We start from the raw sequence: 25,049 nt of genomic DNA on the forward strand, positions 1-25,049 counted from the left end.
TCAGACTTTGTTCAAAATAATTTCTAAGATTTAACACTTTGCCTTTTCCTTCAGTTTTGTCTTCATTGGCCTTTTTAGGAAATTCTGCTATCAAGCATGTGGACCACCATTAACACTTTCATCTCCAATTATTTACGTCATATCATGGTTTTAGTTTCCTAGGGTTTGCCTTTTACCTGTGGCTGTTCTTCAAACTTAGGTGCAACTCTAAGACTGGGTAATCTCTTTTAATGCTTTATTTCAGGAATCCATCCTTCATACAGGTATTCCACTCTGTTGTGACTGTTGTCTGACCAGGAATTCTTGTAATTCTAATTCTGCATTGTACAGCCAAGTTGACTAATGCTTTATTTTCCATGGCTTTGCAGTGTGCTCACCATTCACACAGGGTGTTTCACAAGATTGTTTGCAGGTGAATAACTTCCTGATTTTCGCTTTATAAATTTGCCTGTTGAGGACTGTACCACTCATGGACTTCCTGGGTATAACAGTAGGGGGATAGTTGTCAGTTTTTGCCATACCTCATTTGAATACATCAATATGGTAGGCTTTTCAAAATAGGATTTTTTGATAACCCACTGCACTGTCTCAGATAATGACATTCCTCTGGCCTATTTTTCACATGCTCACCCCTTCTTTTCTTCTAGCAGAGTATAGTAGTTCGTAGTACTTTCCATTTTCAATCCATTGGATGGGTTCCATACAAAGATAGCTATAACCATTCAGTGCAGAGTAGGACAGCAGTATTCTGTGGGTGTAGATGATGTACTGCCCTCCTCTTTGTGATATACAGTTTATCAAAGAGTGATATATCAGAATGTTGTTCATCCCTTTGACTGGGAACCCTCATCCTACTTTCACCCTGATGTAGGTACCCTGAAAGCAGATTTTGGATTTAGAATGAACCAATTAACACAAGTTCTCCTCTTCAGATCTTTTACATCTACAGAAGTTTTGTTTGGTTGCTTTTAGGGATTACATCTGTTATCTCTCATACTGGCCCCTCTTCTTAGTTAATGCAGGATTCTAGCCAATCTTGTGAGTAGTGGGAAGTACCATATTCGATGCTGTGATTTTCCTATGCTGAAAATGTATTTCCAATAGGTACTTTCCTCCACCGACACTGCCAGTTCTTCCATTTTCTACCAAACTACAAAGTGATAGTTGGATAGAGGATCACGTGAGAGTACTATGCTCCAATTGATGGAAAAGTGACACGTGATGATTTACGTGAGAAACACGTTGGAATAACTTAATTACAATAGGAGGGGAGCAGAAGACTTGTGGCACGTGTAAAGAAAAAGTCTGCATATAGGGGGCAGCAATGACCAGGAATACCTAATTTTGTGAGAAGTACCTATCAGAAATTCATTTTCAGTATGAGAAAATTTTAACTTTACTAAAATATTCAATTCATTAATCTGTTCTCTCAGATCTTATCTTTCCACAATACTGTCTTTATTTTCATGAAAAAAAGTGGTATCTTAACTGATATCTTTATTGCTTGTAGTAGTACTGTCAGTCTACATTTGTTATTATTCAGGCTATTGAGATTAGAAGAGCTGATGTACATTATCTAAAGCTAGAGAGCCTAAAACTCTTGTTTACTTGAATTAAGTGTAGTGATGTTTGTTTAAAGGAAACCTACATAATTATTTTCCTTTTGTAATTTGAGATAACTTAACTGACACAATACTTATAGGTAAGTTTTTGTTTGTAAACAGCATAAGAACTATATAGATCACTAAAAGCTAGTTAATGCATTTAGACTGTAAAGATGATGGTTGATTGACTATTCAAGCCAATTGAAAACGACTATTGTGGGGTGCTTAGAAATTTTACAGGTTCATGTTGACAAACTTATGAAAGAAGAAATTAACATGCAAATAAAATTAGCCATGCTTACCTTGTGTCAAAATGTAAATATTATTACTATTAGAATGTAAATAGACCTTTTCAGGATGAAGTTGCATCTCACGTAAATGGATTTGTAAGGTTGTACTATGTATATGGGCAGACAAAAGTATACTTGTATTTTAAAACATATAATAAAGTAGACATTATAGCAAAATTAAAAACAATAGCCGAGATAAGACACTGGCCAAAATGTATTTCTATTAAAACAAGTTTAAAGGTATTCTAAAGAGATACTTTTCCTTAAGCATTTGAATTGTTAGTAGATAACGTTTTCTTTTTTGACCATTACTTAGGTGGGTTGTCAGGGTGGAGACGAGCAGCACGTCACAGTAGAGAGGAGCCAGAAGATAGTAGTCAGTAGTTGCACATGTGGTGTTCACTTACATGCTTAACTTTTTTTTTTAGTTGAATGAGTGATAACAGATTAGTGAGAAATTATTGTGAACAAATATATATATTCTGATATACATGTTTATGCTAAATATACGTCTATAACTGTATTAAACGAGTTTTTTTTTAAATGTATTCTTTTTGAAAATGCTTTACTAACATCTACATTTATGTCTAAAATGTTTTGCTTCTAACTTCAGTCTGCTGTCTTCCTGTTTTTGGATAAATACAGCACTTTTTCAGAGTTGGTTATATCTAAACACTGTACTTTCTGTTGCATCCAAATTATAATTTATAAGGAACTGGTTAAACTTGTACATTTCAGTCTTCTATAGAAATGTGAATTTTCTCTCTTCTTATTCTAATTATAGATATCCAAAATACATGATTTTTAAGACTGTGAAAAAAGTAAAAAAAAATATATATATTTCAGTTATTATTTGTATGCATTGACAATTAAATACTAATGAAATGAATTTTATCTTTTATAGTTTGCATTTTTAAATGGCTGCATCACAAAGGCATTATATATATAAGTTAAAAGTTATTTGAAAAAACAACTTAACTTTCAAGTTGGTGGTTCAGAAATTCTATGAGAAAGATCTTGTAAACATTAATAAAAGAAGTGTCTGCTTTTCATTGAATTGTTTGGATCAATGGCATCTCATTTAGAGTTATATTACAGTTAACTTTCTACCACAAGAGACGATGGCTGTACAAAGTTAAAGCTAGCAAACCAGTTTATCAACATGGGTTTAAAAAAGCAAATACTTTGTATAGAAACAAAAAATAATTTGTTTCTAGATTTTCTACCAGTTCAAGAAGTACTGTTGATTTTACTTGAAAGTTACTTTGATGGAGGAGAAAGAAGAAAAACAAGTCTATAATTACCTGCCAGTGTTAATAATACCACGATAATGTTGATGAAAAATGAACAAATAATTTTTGTTTTTGCTAAATATTTTTTTAAGGTTTTACTACATGTAACAAAAAAATATGTTGTAATTGCTTGAAAATTATTTTCATCAGGTTATTAATGTTGAACTATTTAAGTGTAGGGTTAATGACCTGTGTCCTTTAATTATATAATGGTATTTTATTCTTATTGAAATTGTGGACCTATTTCTAGTGAACTTTATTTTTCAAAAGTCCTTTTTTTCAGTCCTGTGCACTAAAAGAGACTTAGGTTATTAGTCCTTTCATTGTGACAAAAAAATTGACTCTATTAACAAGCATATTTTTATCTAGAATATACTAACCTATTGATGTGTAACTTAGTTTCATTTAAGGTGTTTTGATTCCATATTAATGTGTGACTAGAAGGTTCTCTTTTATTCATAAAATTCACAGTGGTTTGATTCCAAGTTAATGTGAAGTAAACCCTCCAAGGTATGTGCTTGTCATATACTTTAGAACTTTAAGAAACTAATTGTAAATTTGAAGACTCTAAAGTGCAAATGTTTATACTTATGACATTACTGTGGAAATAAAATTGAATGTAACCACTTGAAGGTTCAAAATTTAATAGAATACTTCTCTTCTTGGAACATATTCTTAAATATTTTAAGGCTTGTTAATGGAAAGTTTCCAAGTGAAATTTATATAATAGGCAGAAATTAGTGCTGTATAGAAAAACATGAGATGTGGTGAAGATAACATTTGATAATATAAGCTGAAAGTAACAAGTGAAACATTGTTATTTGGAAGACATATCTGGAATTTTGAGCTGATAATATGTCATTGAATATTACTAGGTTTGGAATGTGTATATATCAGGATACTGTTTTGTTGAAAACATATTTAGAATAACATGTTCTAAAAGATTCAGATATTATATTGTGTACTGTAATATTTTGCAATTAGAAAAAATGAGAGTTTGCAGGGGTTTGAAAGAACTTGGAAGTACGTGTTTGAGAACCAATGTGTACTAGTGGTTTGAAAGTTTACATTTTAAATAGTTTTACATATAAAAACTATTTATTCTGAGTTATATTTTGGATTCTGTGGACCATGTTTTAGAATGTATACAGTTCAGTACTAAAATGTGAAATCAATTCTAATATTGTAAGAATGTTGTGTAAGCTTCTAGTCTAAATAGCAGGTTAACCAATATCTGCATGCCCAGTATATGGAATGTGGAAGGAAACAGTATTTATTAGATTTGTAAATATACCAAGTTTTCTTGTGAAATATTCAAAAGTAAGAATATTGTACCTAACATGGTAGTAAACTTACATGGAAATCATGTGGTATTCCCACATGTAATTTGTGTAATTAACCATTAAAAATAAAGCTTTGTTGGCAGGAAATGAAAAGCAGTATAAATTCATTAGCTCTTTAAAAATATGTTGAGCAAAGATCTTGTTAATATGCAAGAAAAAACTTAAATAATGAAATTCATTCTTTCTCTATAAATTATCAATACAACAAAATTCCTGTTAAACAGTGATGAAGTTACCATGGAAATAGAAAACCTTGACAAAATATATTTGAAAAACTAAACTAGAAGGACAAAAAAAAGAGCCCTAATAAAAAATAACCCCTAATGAACTGTCATGCTATAGTTTTTTACAAACAAATTTGAGGACTGTATTATGAAAATCCCTTCACAATTACTGTTTATAGTTAAAAAAGAATGATAATTTTATTGTTCCAGATATTAGATAGTCATAATTAAAAATGTTATAATTTTCTACAAAAATGATTAAGATGTTTATCCTGCTTCACTTTGAAAAAAGCTTTAAACATAACTTTATAATTTATACTTATAAGAATGCAGTTGCCACTGGTTTGTAGATTATTTAGGTTTGAAGGATGAGTCCTTAGATTTTTTAGGTGATGGAGGTGTACACAAGGTAGCAGCTTATGAGAAAAAGCCTAAGTAATTCAGATGTGATTTCTTGGTTATTATTTACAATTTTGAAAGAAAATTCAAATTGTTACATATTTATTGCTTTTCTAATCTGTTACACTAATGGATTGTTTTTATTGTTGTACAGATGCAAGTAAAATAAATAACTTAGACTTGTGAAGAAGTCTTCTGTCTGATATGAATCTCTTTTAATATTTCTGTAATCAAGATTTTTATACAGGGTGACAAAATTTTACTTTCAATGAATAATGTTGCATGATATAGAGAAGATTGGTTTTAACATAATGATTTAATTTTTCAAACATCATTGTATTGCTAAAACGTTATTTGTAAGATTGTTTCTTTGTTGGCAGTGAATACTGCACAGTATAAGTTTCTATTCTCATTTTATGTCTGTATTAAATTTGTCAAATTTCTGACATTACATTATAAAACATGCTTTAATTTGTAGGTTGGTTGCTGTAGAAAAAATGTACTAGATATTCTTTTTTCTGAAACCATAGTTGATTAAATCATAACTTAAAAACTATAAATTTTGTAAAAAATTGGAGTGACTCCAGAAGAGTTGACAATAATGAAAGATGTAGTAACAAGTTCATAATAGCGGGTAGATGTGTAAAACAATATTAATGTGGTTATATGTAGCAAGTACTTTAATTATACTATTATTAATTACTGCACTGAAGTTGGTGGATTGACAGAAGATTGAATATGTTTTTAACATTTTTATTTCAATGAAATATGGAATCAGCTCTATAAATATACAAAGAAACACTCATATGCTTCTTGTCTATGTTTAAAAAAAGGAGTTAATAGTCATAATAACTCTTGAATAACCTCAAGACCCAAGTAAAGACAAAACTTTTAAATACAAATCAGTCATCTATTTTATTGCATTAACAGGTGATATTTAACTTCTTTAGAACAGTTTTATTATGAAGTTTATAAATAAAAACAACATTATCAAATCAGTGACAATTTAAATCCACATTAAGGATAGTGCTCAAACTGTATGTATCAGTTACAATTTTGTAAAACTATATTATATCAACACTGTAGTAGGTGCTAGAAATAAAATTATTTTGTCACTGCAAATATAAAATATTTTTACTGGGCAATTCCCACATATATTTTATGAAGCAGATTAAAAGACTGAGAAAAATTATTTTTATTGAAAAATACACAACATGTCGGACTTAAAAAAAACATTATTAAGGGTATTACAATCAATCGTTTGCATCCCAGAACAAAAGTAAATGGAATGTTACTATCCCCAAACTTTATTAAAGGAACTATAAGATATACATTTACAAAATTATCATGTATTCTACTAAAATAATAAAAAATGACAATCACCAATGCTATGAAATGTAATTTAACAGTAAAATATTAGCAAGATGATTTACTCAAGGATATGTATCATTAAAAAATCTCAATTTACAGGATAATAGTATTGGAAAAGGGAAGGAACTACACAAAACTACCAAAGCAAATTTCACTTAGGTGTTATCTATTCATAAATACCTATCACAACAGTGCATTTTTAATAACTTTAAATACCAATAACATCAATTGTAACTGTTTCAGTATAAATGTTTTTCAAAGACAAATTTTATATGAAACATCTACAAACTGTTTAAAGGATGCATAACATTTGGTGTTTGTTTCCATATGAAATAAGCTCTTTTTCATGACTGCATTAAGGATAGTTTTCTTATCTAAACACACACTTAATACAAATAACTGATCAAGTATTGCCTTGCCTCGTCTTCTCCACATCCTGACATGTGAACAATCTGAAAGAAGTTCTAGACTGCATAAACTCAGTGTTTTAATCAATTTACTCTTTCAATTGTAGAAGATATTTATGATGATATAAATAACATTTATACCATACTAACATGAAATTAGAAGCTTAAAGCTTCAGAGAATTTTGTTAATCCACATAAACAGCATTCTTACTTTTATCATATTTAACTTGCTGCCCTTCATGCTTTCTTATACATATATATATGTATGTATGTATACACACAGGGCCCATATGCTCCATGGATTTCCTATAAAACCCTGAAAAATGAGATTGTGATCCTGGAAACTCTTGTACATTGGAAGTAATGGCTTTCAAAAATGGATCAGCTGCATCACACACCCTCAGCAGCCTTTACTGGTACACCAAAGATAAAGATACACCAACTAGAAGAGAGGATTACACCAAATGCATAGGCAGCAACATATTTCTTGAAGTTTTGTCAACACAGATGCCTAGAAAATGGTGATGGCAAAGAGAGTACTCAAGGTCTGCCCAAATATTAAGTTTTATGTACAAGTATTTGATCAGAAGAAAGTGACAAACTCAAAGACAAAATCCTTTGACATAGTTAAGAAAACCCATATTACCTTTTGTAGTCAAGAACGTGACAGAAATGCTGACTGAGCTAATGGCAGTATTCATGAAACATGAAGAAATTAAAAAAAGCAAATACAACACAACCTAACACAAAAGAAACTCACTGTCTTGATGTAAAAAAAAACAAAAAAACTTCAAGTGCCACAATAAAACAGATGTGGGCACTGAGACAGAACATGCATTGGAAACTGCTTAAGGTATCATCTTTGCAGTTAATGGAATTTAGGATGGCATGTAAAGGTTTTGTGCAAGGAATAGTATAAAAAGTACAGCTGAAGGCACTAATCAAGTGTTCACTGGTGAGGAACGTACAGTGTTTGAATACAAGTCAAATGACTACAGATCCTGATCTATGTGTCAGTGATGTCGAGAAACCCACTTGTTGAGAAATTTATATGCAAAAACGGCTCGTTTGGGTTGAGAAAATATTTTACATAGAAGAGCGAACAACGTTTCGACCTTCTTCGGTCATCGTCAGGTTCACAAAGAAAGAGGTAACTGACCGGAAGCTTGTTTGCTCTTCTATGTAAAATATTTTCTCAACCCAAACGAGCCGTTTTTGCATATAAACTGATCTATGTGTGTCTCAAATGAAACAAGTACTGATGGTCTTGTGCAACCATAACAAGGTTTCAATAGATGATTGTGATGCAACACTGCATTGAAGTGGTTTCTTTATAATAAGATTCTTAAATAAAAATATGTTTTTATGGACTTTAATATTGGAAACAAGCTTGAACACTTTCTTCTATGAACTGTTTTCTGCACCTTGAAAAATGGAATATGCCAAGGTTTGACATTTGCAAGATTTGCTTTGGTTCTATCCCATGATCAGACTAGCAGTGAGTGGGGACTTTTGATTAACAAAGCACTGGAAAGAGAAAATCTATAGAAGGATCATTTGGGATCAAATAATTATAAAGTACCATATTAAACAATGGGGAAATTCTGAACATTCCTGTAACCCCAAAGATGATGGTAGTACCTTCATCTGCAGAAACAAAGTATAATGCTTGTCTAGACAATCAAGAAAAGAAGTAGTTAACTGAAGGGGCAAAAACTTCTGGATGACATTGACAATTTGAATAAAAAATGAGCATGACTGCAGACCCATAAAGAATGTGAAAAAAAAACAGATGTATTAGCAGATCAAGCAGACAAAACTAGAAAGTTAACCCTAATAATAGTTTGAGGAAGACAGCAAAATCTAAAACTTGAGAATTATCTCAGCTCATTGAAGAACAGAACTAGAAACTTAAAAAAATTAAAGAACACTTACTCATGCTGTGTTTTTTATTTATTCTAAAACTTGGGAATTAGCTCAGCTCATTAAAGAACAAAACTAGAAACTTAAAAAATTAAAGAACACTTACTCATGGGGAATATTTTGTAACTTACACATATTTTCTTAATTATACCTTACATAATCATTGAAATGTGCCTGTTAATAATAACACATGGAAATTTGTATTTGAGGTACTGGAAAAGTCCTAGAATTCATTTTTGGCATTACCAGTATGAACCCTATATGTATATATATTTGTTACCCTTCAACAATTTTACTTTTATCATATATTTAAGATGCCCTTCAGGCATTCGTACTTTTATCATAATGTTTATCATAATTGTCTCCTTGATGTGACTTGCTGCTATTTAAATAATTTGGAAATTTTAAAATTCAGTGCTGATATTTATGTACATATCTCTTTTTAATAGACCTAAGTTTTTCATAAAATTAGGTTACCTTACGATCTTACTCAGTGAGACATTATTATAGTTAGATCCTCCATTAAAACTTTATTTTGATACTTCTTAAAAATCTTGTAGCTTTTGGTATTTCATTTTGAAGACCGTAGGTATTTTAATTTTTTAAATATTTCAAAAACTAAAGTTGAATTATGAATTATTCTTTTTCATTTTGAAAGTTTAGAAATTAAATAAAAACTAGCATTAAATGTCATGTTGAGAGGAATATAAGTATTTTTTATACTTTAAGTGAGGAGAAATACTTTTCCAACAAAGTTTGTTTGTTATTAAACACAAGGCTTCACAATGGACTATTCTGGCTCACCGTGAGTAAGAAAACCCAGAATTTAGCAGTGTGTGCCCTAAGACTTACCAAGGAGCATCCAGGAAAGACAAATTACTCGACGATATTCATCTGTTTAAACAACCTGGATCTTTTATTTTTTTATGATAATGATGGACAATACGTGACACATACACATTTTAGAGACATAACAGCTTGAACTAAAACATTTAATAGAGGTTTAATTTGGTTTACATTTGACATTTTCATTCTACACCTATAAATGTATATCACTTGACAGTACTTTCAAACATTCTTTTAATATAAAAATAAAAGTAAAATGAACATATAGACTAAAAATGAAAAACAACAAAGTATCAAGCTGAAAAGCATTGATATATATTTGTTACACAGCCTATTGTAACATTTAGCGAGACATCAATGAATACTGAAATCGTTTGTGTAAACACCTTTAAGTTGTACACCATGCAATTTTTTTTTCTCTACAACTGATGCACTGCTTCTATAACACCTGTGTTTCCATTCATAAGCTCATGTTTTCATTTATCTCTTCCTTCCTTTTCAAGTACACAGTAAAAACTAAGTCAATGCAACTGTATTTATTTGGTAAGTTTCCTTTGAATGTTTAGTCATTTTAAACTTCAATCTTTCTTTTATAAACCATGTACTAAATAGTACTGATTTGTTTTATAGAATTTCAGCTGATCACTTGTAATTATTCTTGCTTTCTAATAAATAAATTCACCAATTGGGTTTATGGGGTAGTATGGTTGTTTGTTTGCATTAGAACAGTAAAAAGTTATAAGATTCAAACTGCGTGAAATCTAGAGGTCAAAGTGCCAAAACGTTTATATAGACCCAAGTAATAGGCAAGAGTGTGAGTGCATCAGAAATTGCATTATTTGCATGTGTAGTCCTAAAAAAGAGAAGGATTTCTGCTCTTGGTGACATGAATATTTTCAACATTATTAGTTATTCTGTACCTGCAACTCTTAAGTAATTAACTTTTAAATTACACACACACACAAAATGATAACTTAAACCAAACTCTTATATTACTATTTGAATGTTTTCAATGATAGTTGAAGTTTGTCCAAACTGTAATTTTTTATCATTATATTTTCACTGTCTGTTAAATAAATCTTGTCACACACACACATGCTGTTCATCAGATTAAATCCAACAAACAACACAGAAGTTAAAACTGTACACTATATTTGTTAAATTCAAATATAGATATATGCATATATACAGAATTTAATTTTCTATTCAACAATGGTAGTGTAATGTATGTCTTACAGTCTTATTAGTTACATTATCTGTGAAAGGAAATGTCTCCTGAGATTGGATTATATTTTGACATTATGTTTTTTTTCTGTATGCTGTTTTAGTTTGACTAAGACATTTTTAATACTTAAAAATATAAATAGTTTTCCCTTATGAAAATAAACCATGCAAGTCAATGCACACCATGAGTTTTTGTTTCATCTTGAATAACTACCAATGCTATAAATACTCAGAAGTGTTATCATGAAGTCACCCGTGGTTCTAAAAAATCATGTTCCATCACACGTTCAATTTGTTGGACAATAGTCAGTGGCTTGCAATCCTCTAGAAGATTTCCTAATTGGTGCGTTTCACTGAGGTCAGGTGCTGACCTTGACTTGGTTATATTAATGGTAGGAAACTCCTGGTCTGAGGCAAAGTTTTGATGTTTGATAGGTGGCTGTTTAGCTTGGTTAACATGCACATCAGCTAAAGCATTGAAGAATGGCTGGAGTTGGTTTAAGGAGTTAATGGTGTTCATCTTTAGCAAGAGGCATCCAGGAACATAAGCTTTATGTTCATAGCCTTTCACCTGAAAAATAAAGAATGTTCACATGATAATGTTGGTGATGGCACACATACATGAATGACTTTATCATTTATATGCAAATCTCTTTGTAATAGAACAATACAACAAAGATTGGTAAAAAATGAAACAGAAACCCTATAACCTGAGTGCTTTCAAAAGATGGATCTTTTTAATTCAGGGGCAAACTGGAAGTGAATCAGTTTGCCCCTGAAGAAGAAAGGTCCACCTTTTGAAAGAGCTCGGGCTATAGGATTTTTATTTAATTTCTATCAAGGCTTCTTGAACCTATGTGTTTTTCTAACATCACAAACAACAAAGCGTGGTTCAAACATGTCCATTTATCTACACATACCACCAGAAATACATTATCCTGTATATTCAGATTCCTTTTTTTTTAATTACCTGAACAGCCACACACAGATACAGTTGATAGAAAGTTAGTAAAACTGATAAAAACATCTTAAAAGTTGTAGGTGGGACCTACTCTTTATCACTTCACCCAGCTCAATCCAATTCCCACTATAACACTTGTTGTTAAACAATATGCTAATATAAACAGTATCTCGATTATTGCTGTGTCTGTTATATCTCAGCTGTATATTACTGTTTAATATGGATTCACTGTACAACTAACTGGCCCATAATTCTTTTCACTTCTTTAAAAAATTTGGGTAACATAAGCAGCTTTTCAATTCCCTGTCACTCTCTTTTCACCCACTGAGAACTCAAATACATGATCTATAACGTTTCTCCTCCAAAATCCTGAGAAAGAACTTTGCCTCATTTTAGTACTTTATATAATCTATTAATCTTTGTACTTGCTAGTTATCAAAGGCTTAATATTTGAACCAGGTCATTCCTAGTACCTTACATAGGATACTTGGTGTCGGGAAAAAAAATATCCAAAAGCTCAGCAATCTCACTGTTTTAAACAAATGTCATTTCATTAGCATCCTTTAATAGCCAACCTCCCACCTGCATATTTTACTTAGCTTTAAAATACTGTTAAAAGCTATATTTGTTATTATAATTTAGATGTCTGCTAGAGAGATCATCAGGTTAAATCAAATTAAGCCTAGAATATTTGGGAATATTAATGAACAAAGAGCTATGCAAGATATCTCTAACAAGGATTAGATTATAAATACAGGTGAGCCAATCAACTGGTTAGGTAAAATTGGAGTGAAAAAATAAAGCAGAAAGAAGATAGAGTTGCTTTCTAGCTGGTAGAATGAATTAGTTATTGTATTTACATTTTTGGATCTGTGTTAAGTATTGGGCATACTGAGTGACTTTGTACAAAGTGATTTTTTCATGACTATAACCGCATGCCTATACCAAGTTACAAAACTTATTCCTTTGGATTGTGCATACATTCACTGTTCTTTCTGTGACCAGATATACACCTTATGGGATTTTCGGATCTCACTGGTTTTCCTGATCTACTATAGTATTTGTAAAGAAGCATCGAGGATGAAATAAAACTAATCTGTTAGATATATGTAGACTGGAATTATTTTAACCAGATTACCTAAAAGAACATGTAGAGAAAGAGCAAAATTACAACAATATTTTGAAAATATTTTTATTTTCAGTTGGTTGTTTCTTTTTAGACTTGGTAAGTCTCTCACAGAGTGTGTAACTCTACCTTCTGGTCCTTCTACTCTTAGAAAATGCCATTTCCTAAACCATAACAGAATAAACTTACTAATACAAGGGTTTAAAAGAGTACAGACAAATGCACTCATCAAGAGAAAACAGGTACTCTGCAATAACAAGTCCTGTGGTCAAAGCACCAAATTTTCTTCTTCCTACCTACTCTGTGGTGTTCTCAAATATACTGATTTCCTTTAGAGTAATTTGGTATAAGCCACAAAATAACACAGTTCTGTGAAGCAAAATTTAAATCACCATATCATAACCTTAAGTAAGTTTGAAGCAAAGAAAGACTGTTGATATCATATTTGAGATATACAGTTGAGCTGAGAATAAGCAACAATTGTCAGTTTAGTGGCTGCTAAATTGCAGGGAATTTGTCTTACTTTAAACCAACAAGGGGATTTAGTTTATTGTTAAACAATAAGGAGACTTTACTGACTATGAAGGAGCAGGAAAGTTTATCTTAAAACAGGAAAGAGAACTAGTTTACTTAACACTCCTACGAAAAGTGGGGCCTAATAGGCCCCAGAGCAACTCGAAAGGTTATTAATATTAGGCTAATAATTTTGTATTTAAATGAAATTGCCATTTCATTTAATGAAATGAAATCAAATGAAATGAAAATTTCATTTAAATACAAATTTATTAGCCTAATATTAATAACCTTTCAAATTGCTCTGGGGCCTATTAGGCCCCACTTTTCGTAGGAGTGTTAAAAAAAAAAACATTTATTGACCCACAAAATTTACCAACCATTTGTATTCTGTTGTACACATTACTCACAACATTTAAAATAAAAATGTCCATTTTTACCCTTGTGTTAATCAACCTTGCCAGTCTGACAATATGAGGTATAAAATCTGAAGTTCCATTCCTGTCAATGTTATTACAGCTTTGGTTTTCTGAGGAAATAGGAGGGCTATCTCCAACAAAAGCCCAGCGATACCTGAATAATAATGATATCACAAAAAACATCACTCAGCTGTCAAGTTTGTGAAATGAATCTCATGTTGTTAGCCTCTTTTACATATCCAAAAAAAGCAGTAATATTTATGGATAAAAAATAATTGAATTAAAAAAAGAACCTGCCTTTACTTTTTCTAATTTGATAAAAAAACAATACATCTACCAAAATTTAAAATATTAGCACACAAATACATACCTAATGGTTAGAAGATATTTAAAATTCAAAATGTGTCACATTTCCTAGGTTTAAAACTTATTTTCCATGGTAATGATTCAACAAATGATTTTACATCTAACATGCCAAATACTATAAGACCCAGTGACTTAAACTTATCATAATTCACATTCCTATCAAAACTTCAAAGAAATAACTGCATATTCACTGTTATTCTAATAGATACAAGTAGGTATTTATGTAACATGTGTAATTTTATGTTTTAAAATGTATATTTTAAAGCCACATTAATCACTGTTGGACAATACAATGAGAAAAAATAGTCTTACTAAACCACACCCACTTGAATGCAAAAGGCTTCAAGGCTAAAGTAAGTGCTAAATTTCTTGGTTTTTATGTATATTTTATTTATTGTTATATTTTTCTTAGCAGAAGTAATTAAAATGTAAAAAGTAGAAACTTATTACAATATGTACAAAAACTTTAATGTAAAAAATTAAATAAACACCTTTGAACAATACACGTGGACTGCCAGCTGGTGAGGAAACATAATATATTATTTACCCTAAGCTCTCACCAGATGACATTGTTTTTTACACCAGTATGACACAGTTCAAAAAACAATAAAATCAACTAAAACAGATGTGAAACTGTAAGAGCATTATACTATTTAGAATATGTAATTGCAATTGTTTATTTCATACAAGCTGTGGTATCCATTATTTGTTCAGGTTATGATATTAACAAAATGTGTGGGTGGATGCAATGATAAACAACAGAAAAAAATCCCAAACTCCAAACAATTTAATTACAACATATCACTACAGTATTCGTTAATACCCATTAAAAGTTTTGTAAAATCTTTAAAAACTCAATACATATATACTTAAAATATGATATGCATTGTGCAATGGTCAGGGAAACTTTGTATGAAGAGTAGCAGCCAAATTAGTGGCAGTAGGTATGATTTCCATTTCCTGTTTTCAACACTCAGCTCTTAATGTCCTTCTGTGATATTTCATAGGATTTATTAACTGACAATTACTAGCCGCAGAAGTGTCTTATGAACCAAAGTTGAAAGGCCACAGGTCAAAGTAGGAAGAGGATATAACTCAAGGAACAGCATTATGGTGGTTGTTGGAGTAGAAACTTCATTTAAGTTTATGTATTATTGCAATAGCAGTGGCCAATTTCCTTGAACTACTTTTTTTAAACAGATATTGCTTGGAAATCTCTGAGACACATAATACCTTTGTGTGATCTCTTACCACACTGTGTTTATTTCCATTATATAAGGTTAATGAAGTTTATTTTCATTTTATTGTAAGGACATGGTACCTTCTATGAATGTAGTTAATGTTAACATATGCCAAAGATAAAAAATGCTTAACAACACCAATAATGGAGGTTGCAAAGCCCCATTAACATACCTCTTGTTCCAAACTATCATACCTCAAAATTTTGTTAAAATTGGCCCAGTAACATAGTAGTAGTTAGATAACAGACAGGCAGACAAAGATTTTTGTGCTTCATGTGTAAGTAAAATTAGATTTCTTAATTTTCCATACAAATGATTTCACTTCAGCTAGTGCTAGGGTAGAGAAGGTAAGGGATACACTATAGAGTTTTACAAGAAAACATCTTTTGAGGATACAACAGAAAATATCTTAATTCACAAACAATTTAAGTTTAAACCTTGATCTATATTTTTACTTTCATGATACACTTTATGCACTTGGCTATAGGTTAGGTTACTTCACATTATGTCTTTACATTAGGGTTATTTATTAATGTATTTAAACCATACCAACCTAATAACCTGAGCGAAGCTATATACTTTCTCACATCTTTTTAATGAGACAAACTAGAATAGAGCCATATACAGCTCCAAGAATAGGAACTTAGAACTCTGAAATTTTATGCTCACACTAAGTAAATCTTGAGTGTGTGAACCGAGGTATTACTTATCCATATGCATGCACACCACCTGTATGTGTGACTGCCATAGCTCCAAGAAAAAAAATATATAAAATTTCTCACACATACTAAGTGGATCCTGAGCATGTATATCTGGGTGTTATTAATTATCCACATGTGCACACATTTTTTTTAATGAGACAAGCTAGTGAAAAATCACATTTAAAGAAGTGGTTACTTTTATTATAAAGAGAAATACAAACATATATTATCCACATATGTGCACGTCTTTTTCACCCAATAGCCATGGGTGTCACCAACACCATTTTTAACCTGTTCAGTGCCATAGATGAGATAACTCGTCCAAGCCGATTGGTAACACAGTGCCATGGACGAGTTAATTTGTTCTCAATAATACCCAACTTCAACGCCAGATGTCAGCACCATACATGCATCTGACCTACTTACAAATTGTTTCACTTTCGATCCAAAATGGCGTCACAAAAAAGTTACAAAATGAAGAAGCATTAGAGTTGTATTTTGAACTTGGTTCGAAGTTGCTGTAGTAGCTGAAATACTTGGCAGTCAACAGGTTAAACTCCTTATGTGCATGTTACTGAGTTAAAAATTTAGTTGAACCACTTTAATATGAATGTATTTTAATGAAATTACCATTATCCTGTACTTTATAACTTAAAGATTTGTATTATCTAACTTTTATTCTTTAATTTTAAAGAGAAACATTTAAACCAGAAATTAAAACTGCAGATTTTTGCTGTCACATAATCTACTCATGGTTACAAATCTAAACTTTATGAGCTGTTATACATGATCCTACAAAAATAGAATAAAGACTGTTGGCATAGAAGGTCAAATTAAAGTTCCTTCTGCATTTCACTAGCATTTGAAAAATTTCCAAGAATTTCTCGATGGGGTTTTACATTCTAATATTTCTGAGCTTAAGATCAACCACACCAGCCCATGTTGCCAAGTGACAGTTTGAAGTTGAATGACATGCTTAAACCAATAAAAAGAGGATATTTTTCACTATTCAGTTATAGCCTGAAGAAACCCTCTACTAGTATAACAATTTATAGCATGAGAGAGAAAAAAATCTAAGTACATTATTCTTTTGAGATGTATCTATTGCTTGGCAAGTAGAAAACGGGAACATACCCAGTTGCAGAGTCTGCATATGAGTGATAAGATTATGGAAAATTGCCAAAAGAAACAGAAATGAAAAAAGAGTCATCTGGAAGTGAAGAAGATAATGGAAAGATAGATAAACCTGTGAACAGACGGTATTCTTCACAATAAGATCCCATCAGCTGCAAAACTACATGGGATAGGAAAGAGCCAAAGAGGAAAAAAGCACCAATGCAGAGTTAGTAATAAGGAAAGTATATCCCCAACAAAACCCCTCAGGGGTTTGGTAGAGTGTCTCAGAAAGTAAATGTATTTGGACAAGTACTGTAGGAGAGCTGTGAAATTGAGACAAAATGAGGAAAATGGACTTGGGAGAAATGGACAGAATTATCAGGAACAACCCCCACATGAGCAAAGGTGATACTAACTGCTGAGAGTCAAAAAAAGGTTGATCAGCTTCTGATAAGCCAAAGCATAAAAATCAGAAGTCCATGAATGATGAGGCACATTACCATCAGCCCACAATAGAGAAATTAAATGTTCGTCATAAACCCAGATATTAAAGATAGAAGGAAAATAAAGAAAATCAACAATGAGTGTCATGCTATAAAGAGAAACAGCATTATATAAAAACTGTAAAACTGGAACATGCCTAAAAAAGCATATCCAATAAAACCAAGTTAAGCTTAGTATATTTCATAGGTGAAGCACGAGAAGGCATGACATAGGTAGGAGGAGGGGAAAAAAAAAAAGCTGTCAAAATCCTCCTCATCGTGAATATTTTCTGAAAATACAAGAGCCTAAACACTGTTGGGAGAAAAAGGATATCTTGTACACCAACCTATCTTTAAACAAGTGATACCCAAAAATCTTCAGTTGAGACCTGCAAGCCTGAAGCAAGCAACCACATTTGAATTAGCAACAATAATATCAGAAGTTGTAAAACACAAATGTTAAAATTTTCAATAAATTAAAAATGTATTTTCAATAAGAGTTATCTCCTCTCACACTGATAGTTGGTATTACTTGTCTGCCAGGTGTTCTCCCCTTGCCTTTGGTCTTATTTTTTTCTTGCATGCTCCGATCTTTTATACCCCAATCAATTACCCTCAGCAATATCTATCTCGTGACCCTGTCTACCTATGTCAATAAATGCTCTACCCTGGTATTGTATATGAGCATCTCATTCAAACAAAGCTATCATGTGTTTGAGACTGACACAATCACAGTTTCCAACACTGACTCTCAGTAGGGAGGAAGCATGGAAAAGTGAGAGCAGGTAAGTATTATTGGAAATACATTCACAATTTAGAACAATGCTAAACTACAAAACATATTTACCTCCTCTCACACTAACGAGGAGAGAGACCAGTGAAGACATTATCCATACAGAACGTATCTGCACAGATCATGGGTGTGGCAATGGACATTCAACAACCTAATGGGGGTTAAGCCACGTTACACGGGTATGCTCTGCTCTTCCTCTGGTACTTTACCGTAGGTGCTGTGGGTAAAGTGTGACACATTATACCATCCCTACAAGTATGGCTCCACCTCTGTCTGTCTCTCTCTCTCTCTGTGTGTGTGTGTGTGTGTGTGTGTGTGTTTGTGTGTGTGTGTGTTAAGTAAAAAACCCATAACTGTCTGCAGGCAGCGAAGGGTGATATAGATGTGGGATGTTGTGAGCTTAGGCACTCACATCTCGCTCTCCTAATTTCTTGCCATTCTTTTATTTCTTATGTGAGACTGGTGAATGGAGGTTAAGACTGATAAATGGTGTATCCCCACTCAATGTGGGTTCTACTTCTCAGTCACCTCCAAATCCCTAGGGTATATTTTATAATCCCATATTATAGCTTACACTCTGGGATCTTTTCAATCAGTGCAGTGTTTTTGTTTATTTTGGTTTCAGCTTGTTTTTTAAGTAATAACAAACAGACACACACATACTTATAAATGGATCCCAACTTCAAGTGGTACATTCTGATCGCTGTAGTCATGACAAGAAAGTAAGCAACACCATAGTGGACAAACTTTCTCCTCAACCTGAAGAAGTCTGAAAGGCAACATCCCAGACTCAGAATGACAGGATTGTGTATGCCTAACATGGGAAAACAAAAATTATCTGATCTGGATTTATGAACATTCATTCTCATTCCCTAACCATGTGAGCAAGTTATATACTACTTGCCCCATTGAATTATTGGGTGGGTGTGAAACAACAGTGCTTAACCAAGGACCACAGATGGGACCACTCTGCATTCAAAATTAAAAGAGACAGTGAACCCTCTTCCATAAGCAATGTACTGAATCAATATGGATCAAAGAGAAGGACCATGCTAAACCCAACCAAACAGCCAAATGTCAAATCAGAAGTGGTATTACCATAAGGCTGGTACTACTCCCACCAACATCTTGGAAAACATGTCCAGGAACTTAAGTAAAAGGGGCCCCAACTTTGCTCTCTTCTCAAAGAACCTCTATCTACCACCCAAGTGACTGGAAACTAGACATGATAAGGACTCCCTAGCTCCATCAGATGAATTGAGAGAGTTATGTACATATAGGAGTCCTGAGAAACAGTGATCTGGAAACAGAACAATGGGTGAACCTAGCTCCTCAAGTTTTTAAAAGCAAACTGACCTCAGTTTATTCAATCCAATGACTGACAGGGACAGGCAGAATCCCCTTATGATTTACTCATGATAGTCCATGATTAGCAGTCCAGCATGGTACAGCAATACCTCATTTCTACAAAGACTGTTACAATCTGTATAAAATATGTTGAATTATTGGTTGCCAATGTGTAATTGGTTTGATAAAAGCCCACCTGCATGGGCAACACTTCTCACAAAATTGGATCTTGTGAAAACAAGATAGGAGACACTAAAAGATAGCAATGAAAATACTCACCATTCTGTATAATCTCAAAGAAATAGTTAAGATAGCTAGAGGAGGTAGGCAAAAACCCTCAGGTGAGGAAACTGCCAAATCACAAAAATAATGTGAGATAAAGGTATAGAGAAAGGTTCATATACCAGTCCTCACAATGATTTCCAGTAGAAAATCCAACTAGGCTACAAGTAGAAATGTAACAAAATCTAATTAGAAGTAGCTCACAGAAGTATTTATAAGTAATATGGATCTATTTCATACCAATCTTGTCAATGTAACCATGGATAAATACAAGAAACTCAATAACCAAAATAAATAAAATGTCATTGTCTTGCATCTCCAAAGGGATTAATTAATGTAAGCAATAAAATATTCAAGACCGTCTCTGAACATGACCACGACTAAAAGCTGATCAGACACAGAAATGAGAAATAATAATAAGATAAACTAGTGAAAAGGATTTACCACATTCCCTTTCTGGCAGTGTCTTGGGTATAGAAAAAAAATATTTTGAAAACAGTGAGAATAAAAAGGTGGTTTGTAGACAAACAGTGCAAACTATTCTGGCCAATCAAGTTTATAGGATAGCAGCTACGAAAAATAAAGAGAACATAAACATAGAAAATACCCAAATACTAAATAAAGAAACAAATATAAACAAGTGAAAATTAAAGAAGCCTTACTTATAAAACAACTCAAGCCCAAAATAAACCAATACAAAGGAACACCTTTACACCTATATTAATAAAAATGATAAAACATCTAAGAACGCCCTCTACATTCCTACACTCAATTACACAACTACCTTCAAACTACTGGTCAGTAACCCATTCTCTCTTTGTGAACCTGATGATAACAGAAAAAGGTCAAAACGTTGTTTACTCCTCTGCTAGTGCTTTCTCTACTCATACCAGCTCTACACAAGTGGAAGTAATGTACTGTATCAGATGTTGTACATTTAAGTAACTTCTTTTTAAAAGCTTTAAACTTTAAATACTTGTCACTTGTCAATAATTTTAATCATAAGTAACAACTGCAAACTTTAATATAAAAACTGATTCATAAATTGAAAACCTTTTATAATTTCTTGTATGTTCACTTCAGAGGACATTTATAAACAGTTAATGGGCTCACGAGCTGTAACTAGTAACTAATAGCTTTAATAGAGTTTGATATCACATTTACCTGTCGTGCAATTTTAGTGATGTGAAAAAAACAGGAGGTAATTTAACTAACTGTACTGACATCAGGAAACTGAGAAGACTGTTAGGAGACGAACGACAGCTACATGTAAGAAACAAATCCAAGTTTTTATTTTATGAAATAACTATACTCAGATTTTGAAATCCAGAAGAAAATATGAACAGATAATATCAAGGTTATCTGTTAGAAATACATGTTGTTTGCTACTCAGTTCAAGCCAATATTTTTTAATAAATTGCACTTCAACTGAAAGGTAAATTCTATTCAAAGCAAAAGCTTATTATGATCAAAACATAATACCAGTTTGTTAAGTACTCTTACTTAAATTCAGAATTTTGGTACGATATAAGCTTATTTGTTATGTGTAAAACCATAGTAACTAGTCAGAAGACTAGTAAATGACTACTTACATTTGAAATTGTGGCAACATATCAGCAGGTAAGGCTACTGCTAAATCAACTAGCTTGCAAGCAGAAAGATACAGTTGAAGCCATGCTGGGTTGTTATGAGCATTTAATCCATTGCTTGTACTGGTCACCCAGGAGCTGTCAAGAGTCGAGAGACGACGAAGATGTGAGCTGCAAGCAAAGTCAAGAACTTAAATTTTACAATATAAGAAACCAATGAAGCCAACTTACTTTTACTTCAAAATAACATAAAAAAGGAACAACAATTAGTTTTAAAGATGTTCTAACCTAATCAAATATGTGATTTTAATGTAATAATAAGTGAAAATTAAGCTTCTGAAACACATACAAGATGCTTTAAATCTAAAGAAAGCTCTAAATTTATACTAATGGTCTAAAATAGTCAGATACCTATGTTTAATGAGAAACTGCATTTATTCTTACTAATTGCTTTCTATACATCATGTACTACAGAAAATACTTTTAAAGCTCCCTAAATTAACAATAAATATATGATTCAAATACAATAAAACTGAGATATTTGTATGCTATGCTAAGTATTATAAACTACATAACTGTACAAAACTACACATGAAGTTGTTTTCACCAATTCATACATGCAAAACAAACAATTTTAGGAGGAGCTAATAAATTTTGAACCCCACAAGTATATGATGAAATAAACTTATTATGAGCAAATAAGCCTCCAGCTCCATAAGCATAAAGAGAGACCATCAACAACAGTGCACTCCATTATTCACAAGTTCACGTGTACTTGTTGCATGACAGAACATGTAGAATTCACCATCTGTAAAAGTTCATGTAGGGTTCATTGTGTGGTTATTTACAGTGTACAACTTCATGTGTCCTTGTTGCATGACAGAACATGTAGGAGTTACCATGTGCTTATTCACAGTGTAGAAGTTCACATAGGATTCATCATGTGGTTATTTACAGTGTAGAAGTTCACACAGGATTCATCACGTGGTTGCTCACAGTGTGCATATTCATTTGTCCTTGTTCCATGACAGAACATGTAGGATTCACCATGTGGTTATTTACAGTGTTGAAGTTCATCTAATCTTGCTGCATCTGTCTATTGTATCTTAAATTAAATCTGAATATTTCTTCAAAGTTACAGGAACCAAGTGTCTTAGGTCCATGAGTCTAAGAAGGCCACAAATGAACCAAAAGACTTTAATTTATCCACTCTTCCTAAAATGGTAAACTTATTCATATTAACATAAGTATTTCCTTAAATAACATTCTCATACAAGGAATAACTAGTGCTGTTCAGAAAACAGGTAAGAAAATTTTAACAATATTCTTTACTGTTTAATTTTTGACAGACTGTAAACAATTAAAAAAGCAATCATTGCAGCATGCAGTCTTAAAGAACCAAAATATATACAGTTTAAAAAAAAAATCTTGTTTAGACTTGTTCAGTGAATTCTAAATGTATTTATCATACTACTTATATATCAGTGGTGCATTTACACAAACTAGAGAAATTTGTGATACAAAAATTGAAACAAGTACAAAGAGAACAAAAACAGATATACAGTACTTTTGTAAGTCTTGTGTAAGACTCACTAAACAAGTAACAGAATAAACAGTGGAACATACCATGTGACATGCACAACAGAGTTCTAAGAGATAACAAACATTACTGATTAGCAGAAACCAAAAGTTAATGCTGTTTCACCATGATTACCATTACGTTTTGGTCATATTTTTGCATCTACTTAGCTCATAAACTTTGTTATTTGTTCGAACAGTTCAAACTGTTAACACAAGAGAGTTGCTAAATTACACGTGGTACATATGTTTGAGAGGAAAACAATTCCTATTGTACTGAGATTGATTTGTGATACATACTGATTCACTTTTCAGGTTCTGTTAACAGTTTACAATACTGGGTTCCTTTCTTTTTTTAATCAAACACAAAAAAATGTTAAACTCCATCTTTTTCAGTAACATTTTGACTTGAAGGTTGGAGAAATCATAGCACAAAATGATTACCACAAGAAAAAATGGATGTTTCATCAATATGCATGTAGGACTTGAGATGATGAAGAAATCATAATACAAGCATATTACCATAGGGACAAATAAATATGTCAGCACGTAGGACTTAAAGGTTGAAATCATGGAGAAATCATAATACAAAAACATTTTCAAAGGGTTAGATAGATGTGTAACAATATGCACTCTTTCTAACAGTGGCATAAAACTATAAGATTCAGTATGTTTTAACAAAACTACCAGCTTATTCATGTTGTTTTTTCTTTAAACTGAAGTAGTCCTTGTTTCATCATCCTATAGCTCTCAGTTAATAAGCATATGGTACTTTGTTGGTGTGGCAAAACTCAAGCCATAATTAATGTGCTGTAATATTTTTCAAAATGTTTTATAATTCCTGGAATAAAAAAAAAAAAGTAATAAACTCAATAGAGGCCTGATGATGAGATGGTAGATGTCATAAAAACAAAAAAATAACAGCATTAAAATTAATACAGGCCTGATGATGAGATGGTAGATGTCGCAACATGTAACATGCACAATTTAGAAATGATTTTAATTGTGTATTCATTTTAATGTTGTGTTGTTTATTTATAATTTTAACATTATATAAAATTACCAAGAAAATAATATCTAATCGATAAAAGTTGCCATTCTAATAAGTTGGGTGTTTGGCCAGCCATGTTAATGAACTTGAGAAAAGATTCCTTTAACATTATTTCTAATGGTTTGTTAGTTTCTCCACACAAAGTTCCAGGATGGTCATTACATAGAATTCTGTATGGATAACATATGTTTCATCTGGTGGGACAGAGATTTTAAGATATATTTGTAGATGACAATGTTTTGTACAAATCTATTTCCAAGACTACAAGTTTTTATCCAGTTATGCCATCATAATAGTACCATTTCAGGTGGTGTAGTAAGTCTTTTATTTCTCATCTCAGGTTGATAGATTTCCAACATTACAGATGTTTGAATGAGACTTACCATGTAACATGGTTTTTGTGGTACATTTTCCTTCTATTACAACCCATTTATGATTGTTAAAATGAGACTTCAACTTAAATCCTTAGCATGAAACTACAGCAAAGCTATCTTCTTTTATTACATATTTGATAACTTCATTAGAATTACTCAAGTATAACAATGCTAAAACACTATTAAG

General features: G+C 32.0%; 2 protein-coding genes across 8 annotated transcripts in view; one reads left to right on the top strand and one right to left on the bottom strand.

Moving 5' to 3' along the window:
• LOC143258428 (DDB1- and CUL4-associated factor 6-like) overlaps positions 1–5,339 on the top strand; it is a 126,648-nt gene extending 121,309 nt beyond the window's left edge. For all 7 annotated transcript variants that reach the window (XM_076517349.1, XM_076517351.1, XM_076517354.1 and 4 more), the window contains exon 18: positions 2,211–5,339. In XM_076517349.1, coding sequence (XP_076373464.1) covers positions 2,211–2,278 — 68 coding nt within the window. In that variant the 3' untranslated portion in view covers positions 2,279–5,339. The remainder of the gene's footprint in view (positions 1–2,210) is intronic.
• A 702-nt stretch (positions 5,340–6,041) lies between these two features.
• LOC143258429 (protein DOP1A) overlaps positions 6,042–25,049 on the bottom strand; it is a 172,709-nt gene continuing 153,701 nt past the window's right edge. Inside the window, 3 exon segments of the mRNA XM_076517355.1 lie at positions 6,042–11,494; positions 13,964–14,096; positions 21,863–22,030. Of these exon segments, the coding sequence (XP_076373470.1) occupies positions 11,165–11,494; positions 13,964–14,096; positions 21,863–22,030 (631 nt within the window). The 3' untranslated portion in view covers positions 6,042–11,164.

The sequence above is a fragment of the Tachypleus tridentatus genome, chromosome 8 (genome assembly GCF_004210375.1).
Source record: "Tachypleus tridentatus isolate NWPU-2018 chromosome 8, ASM421037v1, whole genome shotgun sequence".
Taxonomy (NCBI): Eukaryota; Metazoa; Arthropoda; class Merostomata; order Xiphosura; family Limulidae; genus Tachypleus; species Tachypleus tridentatus.